Source organism: Mustelus asterias, chromosome 15, assembly GCF_964213995.1.
Source record: "Mustelus asterias chromosome 15, sMusAst1.hap1.1, whole genome shotgun sequence".
Taxonomy (NCBI): Eukaryota; Metazoa; Chordata; class Chondrichthyes; order Carcharhiniformes; family Triakidae; genus Mustelus; species Mustelus asterias.
Window position 1 is genome coordinate 32,496,789 of NC_135815.1, and position 14,847 is coordinate 32,511,635.

At 45.2% G+C, this 14,847-nt stretch overlaps 1 protein-coding gene across 1 annotated transcript in view; it reads right to left on the reverse strand.

The window, feature by feature from the left end:
• The window catches only part of pkdcca (protein kinase domain containing, cytoplasmic a), a 67,177-nt gene extending 56,110 nt beyond the window's left edge, over positions 1–11,067 (reverse strand). The window contains exon 1 of the mRNA XM_078229712.1: positions 10,169–11,067. Coding sequence (XP_078085838.1) covers positions 10,169–10,864 — 696 coding nt within the window. The 5' untranslated portion in view covers positions 10,865–11,067. The remainder of the gene's footprint in view (positions 1–10,168) is intronic.
• Positions 11,068–14,847: the final 3,780 nt, after the last annotated feature.

Consider the following 14,847-nt stretch of genomic DNA (forward strand, 5'->3'; position numbering starts at 1 on the left):
GTGTGAAGTGAATAGCAAACAGAATTACTGGGGAGAGAATCCCAGTGCAATTCAGAAGTGGTCTCGTGCAAGTCTCCAGCGAGGCTTTAAGTGAGTTTTTCTTTATAATTGCACTCTATAGAGTTGTGACATCTTCCTGAATGCCTGTGAGCGCATATTTTCATGCTGCAATAAGACATGAAGTTCACTGGGAAAGTCTCAAAAAGGGGTTTGATGCTGTTTAAAATGTATTTATTAGTCACAAGTAAGGCTTACATTAACACTGCAATGAAGTTACTGTGAAATTCCCCTAGTTGCCACACTCCGGCACCTGTTCGGATCAATGCACCTAACCAGCACGTCTTTCAGACTGTGGGAGAAATCGGAGCACCCAGGGGAAATCTACGCAGACCCAGGGAGAACATGCACACAGACAGTGACCCAAGCCAGGAATCAAATCTGGGACCCTGGTGCTGTGAGGCAGCAGTGCTAACCACTGTGCCACCGTGCTGCCCAATGTGGATGAAGTATCTTGCAAAACGCTTTAGTCTGCAAATGATTTGATTTGATTTGATTTATTTTTATAGCCACATGCCAGATGACAACACACAGGCTGGAAGCAGGTTCCTCTCAGTTGATAAATCCCCTTTGATTTGATTTGATTTATTATTGTCACGTGTATTAGTATGCAGTGAAAAATATTGATTCTCATGTGCTCTACAGACAAAGCATACCGTTCAAAGAGTACATAGGCGAGAAGGAAAGGAAAGGGTGCAGAATATAGTGCTACAGTCATAGCTAGGATGAAGAGAAAGATCAACTTAATATAAGGTAAGTCCATTCAAAAGTCTGATGGCAGGGAAGAAGCTGTAATTGAGTCGGTTGGTATACAATCTCAGGTTTTTACATCTTTTTCCCGACGGAAGAAGGTGGAAGAGAGTATGTCCAGGGTGCGTGGGGTCCTTGATTATGCTGGCTGCTTTTCCGAGGCAGCGGGAAGTGTAGAGAGAGTCAATGGATGGGAGGCTGGTTTGCGTGATGGACTGGGCTATGTTCACAATCCTTTGTAGTTTCTTGTGCTATTGGTCAGAGCAGGAGCCGTACCATCTTAGAATCTTAGAATCTTAGAAACCCTACAGCAAAGAAAGAGGCCATTCGGCCTATCGAGTCTGCACCGACCACAATCCCACCCAGGCCCTACCCCCATATCCCTACATATTTACCCACTAATCCCTCTAACCTACGCATCCCAGGACACTAAGGGCAATTTTAGCATGGCCAATCAACCTAACCCGCCCATCTTTGGACTGTGGGAGGAAACCGGAGCATCCGGAGGAAACCCACGCAGACACGAGGAGAATGTGCAAACTCCACACAGACAGTGACCCAAGCCAGGAATCGAACCCAGGTCCTTGGAGCTGTGAAGCAGCAGTGCTAACCACTGTGTTACCGTACCGTACCAAGCTGTAATACATCCGTAAAGGATGCTTTGTATGGTGCATCTGTAAAAATTGGTAAGAGTTGCAACAGACATGCCGAACAGTGCCAAAATCAGTGGCAACAATTATACATGTTGCTGCTCATTTTATTGTCAGCTTTTATTGAGAAGGCATCAAAACTCTCCTTCAAACTCAGCAGGTAAATAAGATTATGTAAGGTGTTGCTGCATTCACACGTAACATATTTTGGTCTACACATCAGGTGATACAAATTGCTCTATAGAAAGTGTGGAGTAGGGCAACAAGGCTAAACTGAAATCTTTTAGACTTAGAAGGCTTGGAGATAGGATCTAGAATTTTATAAGTTATGGCAGATTAAGATATAGTAGATTTAGGTATGATGTTGAAAAGAGATTGCGATAGGACTAAAGAGCATGCCGAGAAAATATGTAGACAAGATGTCAGATTAGATGCCTGTCAAGAGTTTCTGTTTTCAAAAAGTTGAAGTTGTCCACAACAGTTTCCTTATAAATATGGTAGGTAGGGAAATGCTGTGGTATGTGCATTGTTTTTGCTGGAGGAGAACATTGGAGCAAAGCAGGGATGTGCCAGGTCCATTTACTCAGCGATGCATCATGGGTAACCATGGACACCTGCTGCCTGTTTCATTACCTTCTGGAGTTGGATAAGAATTTGCCACCATTTTTTCTGAAATTGGTCGCAAAGCTTGTCCTTCTTTTCCTGCCTTGCCCATGTCAATAATGTTTAGGGAAGGCATTGTATGAGGATGTGCTCATGAAGGGAAAGGATGAGAATTGATCGGCTGACAGTCTTTTGTTTACTCTTCAGAACACAAGCCAGAAAAGATGCAAGTTCACCCCAGGCGTAAACTGCTCTCAGCCAGCGGGATGCCACAACGTGAGTCAGAAAACCAGCCTGGTTTTCTTCTCCTGGTTCTAGCCAGTTAGCCCTGCTGGGAAGTGTGCATCTGTGGATGAAATCAAGCCCCATTCTGATGCACTCCACTGTTAAGTAGTCTGCTGACATTCACTGACACACTTGCACAGCAAGCACTTGGGCAACAGTACCTTCTGAAACATATTTCAGCATGAGTCTGTACCTTTAACAGAGGAGACAAAAAATTGAGAAGAAAAATAAGGATATTGAAAAATCTAATGCTCTAATGGAGAGAGTACATGTCACACAATGTGTGCTGAGAGTAGTATTGACTTCCATTGACATTGTATAGTGCACTGCAGATGGCTGACTTCTTTGAGGACTTTATGAACTCAGCAGAATATCTTAATTGCAGTTATTCCTAGTCAGCTTGAGCCTCCTCAGGTACTGCTCTTGGACATACTGGGTAGTATTGGGTATGTTAATTGTCTGGAATAATACCCCTGTTTGTAAAAACATTCTCAGCATGTCGGCATCGTTACCACGGCCAACATTCATTGGCCATTCCAAGTTGGCCTGCCATGTTGATAGTGGCTCTCTTAAACTGCTGCAGTCTATGCAGCTGTTTGATACAACTCAAGAGTTTGGTAGATCACTACAGAAGGAAATTAAGAGTCAAATGAACTAGCACAGGACTGGACTCACACACAGGCCAATTCAGGGATAGGCAATAGATTTCCTTCCCTAAAGAAGGTGAATGAATCAGTTGAATTTTTGAAGACAGGCCAGCAGTTTCAGGATCACTTTTACTGTGGGCAAATTCTTGATTCCAAATTTTTAAAATTGAATTCAAATTCTTAAACTGCCCTGGTGAAACCTGAAGCCCTCAATCTTCTTGTGCTACAGAGATACATCTGCCACTGGCTGCTACAATAATGCTCTGGGGCACAAACTCTCTTGTATTCACTTATATGACTGATGAGCTTACTAACTCTGAGTCTGACCTGGAATAAAACACTCACTTTTTGACTTGGTTCTCTAGGTGCTGAATGGGCCACACATTATTATTCATAATTTCCTCAGACAATTACTGAGCAAAATGATGATTCACTTTCCCCTGGCCTCTTTAACTCATATTAGCACCAAGTGTGTGAAATAATGTGTTGGAGCTTTCTCTTAACATAATCCTGTATGTTGTGCATTGTATTCATTAAAATTACTGACGGCAAGACTAACTTTCAGTGTTCTTTGGGAAGCTGAATTGAAACAGATCCGAGAGAAAATTACAATTCCAATTAGATTGGATTTAGGAAATCCAATCCTGGTCGGCCTAGTTTATTTCCTCTTTTAAGATCTTGCTGTCAAAGCAGGAGAGTTAGCGTTAATCTAAGTGTAGAGGGCTAGCTTGAGGAACAGGTCTCCCGAATTCTGACAAGCACCAATATGGGAAGTGGGAAATCAAAGTGAGCAGAGACAGCCTCCTGGACTGGATCTCACACTTCTGAAAGGATGCCTGGTCATCTGCTGGATTTTAATACACACTTGTATTCATCAGCAAGCAAAATTACTTTATATCACTGCATGTTGCCATAAAAATGAAGCTTAAAAAAAGCTGCTTTACCCTTCCTGTACCCAATTCTTATTTTTATTTCTTCACTTTATCCCAATTTCCCCCCCCTCACTCACACACAACATATAAAAGAACATAAAAATAGTGCCTTAGCCCATCGAGCTCCCTCCATCTCCCTGATGTAATGTGACCATGGCATTTCTATCCTGAACTTGCTCCAAATCTAAAGGTTTCAACCATATGTAATGGATCCAGCCACCTTTGCAATGTTTGATCAGAATCGATATGTATTGGTTCACTGAATTCCATAGGCAGCAACTCAAAACCAACAAGAATGTGTGTTCCTCTGCACCGAAATGTATCGCCCCCAAAATCCCCCACCCTTTCCCATTGCTTTCTCCGCCTTGCACACAAACAACCTGTAGTGACTATAACAGGCACTCCTCGCCCCTTCTCTTTTGCTATCACTGGAACAAAGCGGGAGAATAATTAAGCTCAAGTAAGCTTCCTTCCAAATCTTCCATCTACACACATACACACAGCCTGTGCTCAGTGCTGAGAAGATAACCTAACAAGAAATTAGCTGCCGTCTACATTCCAACTGATCCTCGCCAGTCACCTGAATAGTTGGATGTCAGGACTGCGTTTGTCCTTCCCCTGAGTTCATCACGAGTTAACCATTAACCATGAGATCAGCAGAACAGACGAATCTGGGTACAATGCCTTCATTTGATGGCAATATTCAGACAATTTATTTCCTTGTCATATGATCTAGATTGGGACGGTTCCTGCGCCGTGTGATGAGGGACACTTGTAGCATTTAAGCAGTATTTTGATGTGCACTTGCGATGCCAAGGCAATATGGATACTGAGCCTCAGGGATGAGCACTGAGTCCCAGGGCTGGCAATGGGCCCCCAGGACTGGGCACTGAGCTCCCAAGACAGGGCACTGAGTCCCCAGGCCGGGCACTGAGCCCCCAAGACTGGGCACTGAGTTCCCAAGACTGGGCACTGAGTTCCCAAGACAGGGCACTGAGTTCCCAAGACAGGGCACTGAGCCCCCAAGACAGGGCTCTGAGCCCCAAGACAGGGCACTGAGCCCACAAGACAGGGCACTGAGCCCCCAAGACAGGGCTCTGAGCCCCAAGACAGGGCACTGAGCCGCCAAGACAGGGCACTGAGCCCACAAGACTGGGCACTGAGCCCACAAGACTGGGCACTGAGCCCCCAAGACTAGGCACTGAGTTCCCAAGACTGGGCACTGAGCCCCCAGGGCTGGGCACTGAACCCCCAAGACCGGGCATTGAGCCCCCAAGACTGGGCCCTGAGCCCCCAATCTGGGTACTGAGCCTCAGAGATGGGCACTGAGCCCCCAAGACTGGGCACTGAGCCCCCAAGACTGGGCATTGAGCCCCCAAGACTGGGCACTGAGCCTCAGCGCCAGGCACTAAGCCTCAGGGCCGGGGAGCGAGCCTCAGCGCCGGGCACTGAGTCCCCAGGGCTGGGGAATGAATCCTCAGAACTGGCAATGGGCCCTCAGGGCTGGGGAATGGGCCTCAGGGCCGGGCGCTGAACCCTCAGGACTGGGAAATGTGCCCTCTAGGGTCACTGAAACATGATGGATGCCTCCTTCCCGCAAGAGGCAGAAAGGTGAGCAGGGGTGACACCCACAAACCACCCACCCACTCTCCATTCTCGCTCAGGAGTGGAGGGGCAAAGATCACCCTCAGTAGTTGGCGAAATGCGAATGCGGAAATTGACAGGCAATCGATCAATAGCAGCTCAGCCCAAGCGGAAAGCAATGAGGTTAAAGAGTATCTGTCATCGCAGATAGCCCAGTCCAGCCAGCCTCCCGCCAGAATAAACCTTTCTTGTTTGCATTTCTGCTTCGAACATCTTTCTCGTTGTAAAGCGATGGCTAATTTGACACATTCACAAAATGAATCACTCGAAAAGAGAGTTTCTGCATTAATCTGAATAAGATTAATTCCAAAATACACAGGAAAGCCACATCCTGCTCAGATGGCGCCTGTAAATGTTCAGACTGGTGACAATTTATGTTACCTCCCCACCCTCCCAGTCTGCTGACAGTTTCTGTTTCCACTGGCCGTTCTTTTTTATCGATATTGGAGGAGCCTGCTTCGCCTGCCTGCCTGCTGCATATATCAGAAAGAGTGACAATGTCAAACACTCCAGTGACATCTTTCACTGATCAGCCACTTCACTCCCGCGCCACACTGGTGAACTCGCGACCGGCACCCAGAGCCGCCTTTACCCGTTAACCCGGTCCATCCATTACATGGTGGTTAATTCCCGACTTTGAGGTGCAAATTCTGTTCAATAATTGGAAGCGCCGCATGCCAGCAGTGGATTAACATCGCCTTTCATTAGATAGAATAGCTGTTGGCGGGGGGGGGGGGGGGGGGGGATGCCTCGATTTCTTGAACACGGTAAGTGTAGGTACATCCACAACACTATACAGATAAATCTAGCAGTAGCAAAGGTCGAAGAGTTGCTGCTTATATCTGTCTCTCAAAATGTCACTCAGGAATTAACTACACACCTTTTCTTAAAATCGGGGTATCATTCTTCCAATGGGTATCCCTGTAAATATCTTAGAATAATCTTGTCTCACCAGAGAAATGGCACAGCAGTGATTTCCCCGATTTGTGGATGGCAATGTGAGGAAACACTCCTCCTGCCGTGAGATTTTTGGTGTTCTGGGGTCGATATTTTTTGTAGTCAGCTGAAGGAAGTCAGTATACTGAGAAATAACTAATACAAGATTCAAAGGGACCAGCGACAGGATGGTAATAAGTGTGTGTGAGAGACAACTCTGGGAGCAGTGGACATCCCCACTTTAGGTGCAACGGCGGGTGCCATTTGGACCAGTTTTGATGAGACCTGGTTATAAATCAGTGATCCACGTCGATCGCACTCTGGCCAATTTCAATTTTTGCATTAAACAGGCCTCACTGAAACAAACATGTCCCTCCTGTCAATAACTTCAATTTCCCAACAACTTTCTCTCCATGTTGTCACCTGTCCTTGGTCAGAGATTTCAGCACGCGGTAGGGGTTCATGCATATTCAAATCTTCCAAAGGGACATCTTTCTCAGGAAACTTCCATATCTCAGTGAGGCAACAAATCTCATATATAGCAGCCTCGCCAGCCAGATCAAATCAATAATATGGTCTGCATTTCATGTCCAGTAATAATCATTGGATGATCTGTTCTCACTGAAGCCCAAAACTCTATCAAAACTTTTGGCGTTGAAATTCACAAAGCATCTCTTCCTGTACCTTGTGAGAATCCAGGAGGTATATTAACACAGGCAACTGGACAGTGAACCAGCGGCACTTTAACTTTCACTGATTACCCACCTAATGTACTTCAATTATCGTAAACTCTTTTTAACCAGCAATGTCCAGTCACAGTGCAAATGGGAACGGTTTCGCTGTTTGATGCTCTGTGTATGTGAGTATTGGATCTATAGATTGAATTTTGGTTAGGTGCTTTCTGACTAGGGGAGATGCGGGGCCGGATCTCGAGCTTTCCTGTTCCTGGAAGCTCTGTGGATTGCATTCTGCAATCACTTAATGAACTGGTGTCCTTTCACGGGCTAATTCGACTGTTAAATTGATTACAGCGACGTGTTAAAGGGCCTATCATGGAGTGCTGGTAGAAGGGTACCGTCTCCGCTTTATAGGGCGACTTACAGACCGAAGTCGAAAATCTGATCAACCTCATTAACTGTTTTGATCTGATTTTTTTTAAAAAAACAATAATGGTTCATACGGCAACGTTTTACACAAAGTTTGAAATAAATCCACCCCGATTTCCTCGTCGCTCTGATAAAAATGTAACAGTCGGAATGCTGAGGGACATAATAGATGTTCTTATTAATGTGGGGGTAGCGGGGTGAGGCGGAGGGTCGGATCAAATGCTATTATTGAGTGAAACATTTAGAATTCAGCCCTTAATCTTGTTTGAAATAAGGTTTTGGAAGGACCGTGAGAAGGAGAGATTTTTTGACTGACTCAGTAATTTCTACTGGGTGCTATCCTTGCTATCTCACCTCGCTGAACCTTCCTACAATAAAGATATAAGTCCTTTAATAACGGAAATTATTAATATAGGCGCCTGTATCCATTTTTTAAAAAAGGTTTTGCCCAGGAAAAGCGCTACTTTATAGCTGAAACCTTTCGGCCAGCGAAGATAGGCCATGGACTGACTGATATTGAAAGCCGGGACCAGTCTGGGCTGAACTGGACAAGACCAGAGTTGAGTTGGATCGGGTCTTAGCAATACAGAGAGAGCTGTTATCTTGCAAATGACACTTAAAGCTGCCATCTGTCCGGAGTGAAATCCCTTCTCCCAGGAAGGCACGGTTACTATAGAAACTGCACCAACGGATTTGACATCTTTCACTGTCTCCCCCAGAAAATTATTCCAAATCAGGACTACATGTGCGCAAATATTCTCCTAATTTGCACCCCTCCCGCCCTCTTTCTGTCTACCCTGGTGTCTATTATCCGGCGGATCTGCCCCCCTCCAAACGCGCAAAGTTCTGGGAGAAAACCATCGATTCGAATGGTGTCTGAGAGAAAAAATCAGAGCGAACAAAACAATCCCCTTTTCTGGCTGGGGAAAGCAACAATTGAAGGGCTGATTCTACATTGCTTGCTGAAGAAGGGGGGAAAAAAGGAAAGTACAGATCATTGAGAGTGAAGGCAGCCCGAGATAGAGAAGGCAGGACGGAAATCCCCCCCAGCCCGAGTTTATCATTAGTGTTGGCCAGCGGGAATGAGTGAAACTGTAGTAAGCGGCCTGGCAAAGCCTTGTTCAGTCCCTGAGTAACGCAGTGGTCTCACTAAACCTGCAAAGAGAAGCTCATCATGTCATGTACGCTCCGAAAACTACCCGGAGCCACGTGGTGATGTGGTGATGGGTTTTATATTCTGTGCAATGTTTCAAAATGTACTGCGAGCAGCGATTATTTTTAAATACTGCGGAGACATCACTTTCCATTTTAGAATCAATTACATTACGACCCAGCAGTGTTAAAGTTGGAGCAGTGATTCACTGATTTCCATTTTAAACATCTTGCAGCCGAAGCCAACGTCTTGCCCCGCTGCCGTTTTGAAAACCCCCTGACCATAAATAACACCGACCTCCCCCCCCCCCCCCCCCTCTCCCCCACCCCATCCCATCCAGCTCTTATAACGCTGATTTAAAACACTTCGGGTTGAAATGTCTTGGAGACAATCGGCACTCAGCGCTGACAATACATTCCAGTTTCTCAGGCTAAAAAGAAACTTCCAGGGAGCGATCTCATAGAATCCCTATAGTGCAGAAGGAGGGGCCATTCGGCCCATTGAGTCTGTACCCACCACAATCCCACCCAGGCCCTATCCCCATAACCCCATGCATTTACCCCAGCTAGTCCCCCCTGACACTAAGGGACAATTTAGCATGGCCAATCCACCTAACCCGCACATCTTTGGATCTCGTCTGAGCAAGTCACCTTAAAGCAGCAGCATGCAGCGGGAATTTTGGCAAATTGCGAGGGAGAGACCGGCAAGAACCCACTCAGCCCAATCTCCTCCGGTAAAGCTAAGCGGCGGCATTCTGAGCAGAACTGCCCCCCTCCTCCCAAATCCCACCTTTCAACAGTTTCAAAAATCCAGAAGGGATGAGTTCCTAAAAATCCCATAGAACTCAATAACACAACGGCAGAGAAAATGGACAACAAACACATTTTAGCCTAACTTAATTCCAAAACCTTTAATTCACTTTCTTCAAAAAAAATCGGCGCATAATTGCGTCTTACGGACTTTGAAAGGTGAATTCTTCCTGAGAATTTCAAAACCTTTATAACATTCATAGCGGGACCCAATTCTACAGAGACTCGGTGTGAAATGATGCCGAAATAACTGGTTAGTTATTACTGAATCATATATAGTCCAGTGTCACATCTACCGCCAGAAACGCAATGTGCTGTCATACGAAGATCAAATAAATATTTTAATGAATGGAATTGTTTATTTTTCCACATTATTTCATGAATGAAGGTATTCCGAAACACCGTGAAGGAGTTATATAGGGTTTATTAAGTACTCGGCACATTTTTTACGCCTGTTTTTGTATCAAAACAGATCAGGATGGGTTCTGAGTGTGACTCACTGCTGAACCCCCAAAATAAAGCCAATACGTTCAGTCCTCCCATTAAGAAATTGCCCTGTGAACAAGTTGTTGGGGTGGACAGTGCCTGCCACTTACCTTAAGGATGTTGGAGTGCTGCAACCGTTGTAAAAGTGTCATCTCTTTGACAAGCTTGTACGACGCCAGTCTATAGCAATCTTCCAGTGTCCCGTACTGCTTGACACAGTTTTCCATGTCATGTCCCCCAAAGTCCACCGACTTTAAGGCCACTGCCAGCGTTTCGTTAAGGACGGCTTTGTACACCGCTTTGGTGTAGCCAGAGCCTAAGTAATGGACACTGCTGGCGTTATTAATGTGGGGACAGCCCAGAGAGAGGGAACGGAATCGAAAAGCGCTGGCTGAGCTGCTGGAGACCAAGGTGCTTTCTCCTGTCACAGTCTTTTGGAAGCCGGGGTTTCTGTGCTGCTGCTGCTGGGTTAGCAGCTGATCCGGGGAGCTGTTCTGGGCTAGGTCCATCAAGCGCCTCTCCAGCGGTCTGGCCAGCCTCCCTGCAGCCGCCGGAGAGCCTGGCTGCTGCCGATAGCGGACCACCTCCTCGTACCTCTCCCTCATTTGCTTCAGGAGGTCTCGGTCGGTCACCCGGCTGAAGAATGAGGACGGGTCGAGGCTGAGCTGATCCTGCCCCGGGCTCTCCAGGCGCTGCTGCTGCTGCTGATGATGGTCAAAGCCAGGGATAAATAACAAATTCAGTAGAGTGCCCAGGAAGAATGAACAGCAAAGCCCGGCTGCGATGGCAATCTTTCTGCGTTTCATGTCGTTCTCACTCTGGGAGTTGGTGTGAAACACTCACTGCAAGAGGGTGCCTGTTTGAGACTGAACTTTACACATTGTACAGTAAAATTTCTACCCTGCAGGAGGGAAGATAACACTTGGGGATATCCCCCCCCCCCTTTCCTTTCCTTATGTATTCTTCACATTGGTTGCACTCCCCCCTCCCCATACACACAAACCTTGATAAGCAAAGCAGCCTGACGCGTGCTGATTGACAGGGTGAAAGTAGCCAGGCACAGAGTGCCGCGCGCGGCAGCGTGGGAGTTGTAGTCCTTCCAGCTTGGCCGCTGAGGGTCCAGGCATTGTCCGGGGACTACAAATCCCAGAGAGCACCACAGCATGCCCTCCCCCCCCAGGCCCCGGGGACGGGCTAAAGCAGGCGCGAGGGATCCCCGCCTATTAAGGGAGATCTTCACCAATCACCGCACCGCACTCCCTGAATGTCGCCATCCTATTGGTCCATACCTATGGCAATCATGGGGACAATTGTGACGCAGGCGCTCTGGCCCCGCCCCCTCCCCATTGACTCCGCCCTCCCCACGCCGCTGGGAATATGAATGAGTGGAGTGATTGGCAATGACACACTTATCCATCAAGCGCACATTACCTGGCTATTAGCCACTAATTAACAATTGCAACCATGCTTCAAATTCTAGAGGAGCCTGAAAGAAGGCAAAAAAAAAAATGTTTTGATTAGTGCGACATTTGATGAATGGTAATAAATGAAGGGCACGCAACCTGGACTCTCTCCGGCAGCTTTTTTGATTTAATTTGATTTATTATTGTCACATGTATTAGTATACAGTGACAAGTATTGTTTCTTGCGCGCTATACAGACAAAGCATACCCTTCACAGGGAAGGAAAGGAGAAGGTGCAGAATGTAGTTTACAGTCTCGGCTAGGGTACAGAGAAAGATCAGCATTAAATAAGGTATTCGGTTCTTTGCATGCAGGTTATTAATTCAGGACTGTTGTCAGCGAATGTTACAGTTTACTGACTGAAGTGTCTATTTAAAGTCACGCTGGATTGCTTACATCTACTTTCCAATGCGTCAGTTCTCAAACCTATTTTTTTTAAGTTTTAAAGTTTATTTATTAGTGTCACAAGCAGGCTTACATTGACACTGGAATGAAGTTATTGTGAAAATCCCCTAAGGAGCAAATCATAAAAATGAAGAGCGTAACTAGATCAAAACAACTTGTATGTTTATAGTCCCTTTATCCCAATGAAACATGCCCAAAATAATGTTATTTTGTATCGTGCACATTCTTATTTCGGTTTCTCCCATTTTACTTGGAATCGACACGGTGTACGGTATGTAATATTTACACAGAGAAACCCAACCACCGCGTTTTCTGCAAAATACATACTGTATTTCGGGCTGGGCCATTCTTAAGGAAGCAAGTTGCACCGCCACGATCCCAGTCAAACGGAATTCTGATCAATATGCATATTCGCTTAGTTGCAAAAAGAAATCTGCATGGTGGGAAAGTAATGGATAAATTATTCTGAATGAACACTGAAATATATTGTAAAAGAGGCTGAAGAATTCGGGTGAAGCACCCACATTTGAAATGCTTAGTCGTTTTGTTTTCTCTCTCCATAGATGCTGCCTGTTTGGCTATGCGTTTCAGGCATTTTCAGTCCCTATTTTAGTTCGTGTGCGTCAATTGTGTTCCAGCTCTTCTGTGACTCCAAACCATTTCTTAAATCACATTGGAGACATATTTATAAAGCCCCAAAGCATTGCACAATATATTTTCTTGCAGTTGTTTCCTGGCTGTGTCATTCTAAGCAATTTTGTTAATGTGTGCGGCATTAACGTGTGTCCCTTTACTGATTCATGCGCCGCTTTCAGGCGATCTCTGCATTATTTTCCAACTTGGGGGGGAAAGAAAGCTTCTTGCCTTTTTAAAGTTTTAACTGTGGTTAGACCTATTTTGATGGAAATGTCGCTTCAGTGTGGGTAGGGTGGTACTGCCAGAACAAGTAACACATTTCGGAGACCAAAATTCGAGAAATGATATTTTGCAATTAAGAAATACGCCATCTACTGTTTCGCCCCGCTGAGAGGGGTTCGCATTCCTGGATTGAGTGGTCCGGAAGATTCACAGTAATAAATGCAATGAGTTTTAAAGAGACACCATCCCCACTGCTCACTTATCCAGAACATGTCAAACTTCTTTACAGATCTACACAGCGCACATTATATAACCGAGCCTTCAATTTTGCCAACTGTATTATAATAGCATCGTAAAATAGAAGGCTAAGTAACTTCATTTAACAACAACGATCTTCTCTCCCCCATGCTAACTTGCATGAGTTCGTACTTGTGGTTTAAAGAGCGGAGGGAAAACATGTTCTATTTGCATGTCATTTTTTTTAAGTTTGGATAATCTGCACGCTCATTTTCACAAATACAAAAAACTAGGAATCTGAAAGTGCCCCGGATCGGACTAAGGAGCAATCAAACATCGCCTTTTAAATTCCTCCAAACGTAAGAGACATCGGTCGCCCTGCCAAGAGTCAATATAACAGCAACACTTGTCTTTAATTTTGGAAAATGCAATTTCTGTTGGCGAGGTGAAAGCAGAAAGCACGGTCTGAACAGCCACACAACTGCTGATCTATCGAACACACACTTAAGCTGTTGTCTTACAAGTTTGCAAGTGAGAACATTGGAGGCTACTTCCAGGGATTTTACTGAGGCCGGCACACGTTTCGCAGCCCAATGAGAAGGAAAAAGATCCATTCAAATGGAGGGTAACATTAGCAATGAGAGCGGGGAAGAAACAGAGCGCACAGAAAGCGGCAGTAAATCAGTTCTCCCCGACTTAAACTTGGCTGGGTTTAACGTCCCCTCTCTCTGTATTTCTACCTACCTCAGTGACCGTTTTTGCCGCTTTAGGATTGATTTTAAAAATGCATTTTATGCACACTGCTATCATGATGTGCACTGCACAACCTGGCCGACTGTTATCATTTCATCACGCCGGTAAAGATTCACAACACCAACAGTTCTGAACTCCAGGGATTGCAACTCATCCTTCAACATATCTAAGTACTCAATGTGCCAAATTTCAAGCATGAATTAATGATCCAGTGATCCATAATCTCAACACAATATTGTCTCACGACAGGCATCTTATGCACTGTGGCGGAATGAGTCAACTGGTATAAATAGCCTGCTTCCCGCACTAATAGCTCAAGCACCGAGAGAGAGAATTATTGAACGAACGAGGGTTGACAACGCGGTCAGTTTACTAATGAAGGAAATTTAGCACGGTATTAGATTTCAGCCTTTAATCTGTCGTTTATTAATAGATGAATAACGCGCAGGGTGGTGGATGTTACTCGGGGCGATTAACACGGGGGCGACATTTCATTCCAAATGCCAGAGATGTACATCTTGGGAGACCTGGCTTTTCCCCGGGTACAGTACTTGCTACGAGAAAGCCGCCTGTACGCAAATCACCTTGTGTATCACAAAAAGGCGGGATACAGTGAGGCCACCTATCATGGTTACATTTTGTATTATCAGTAACGTTATTGGATGACCGCTTGTGCATATCGTATGATTTTAATTCGTCAGGTGGTTAAAAAACCTGATCCCGTTACAGTTAGATAAAAGGGAAAATAATTTACGAATTAATGCTGGCAGTACGCAAATTCAACAATACTTCAATCTGATAATATTGATTCTGAGAAAAATCATGCTGGATATGTCCTATACCATAATCTATTGTACCATAATCTATGGTACATGACAAAAACTATAACTCTTCTACATGTATACAGGAAGCATCCTGTTACGAGAGGTTAAAGTCAGAAGGAGCAGATTTCTCCCAGAGTGAAGAGGAGAGAAAGACAATGATTTCTAACTGGAATTGGGTGTAGAATCGAATGTTATTCATTTGAAGAATTCGACATCGGAAATTGTACTAAATTCACAGGCGAATTTCCC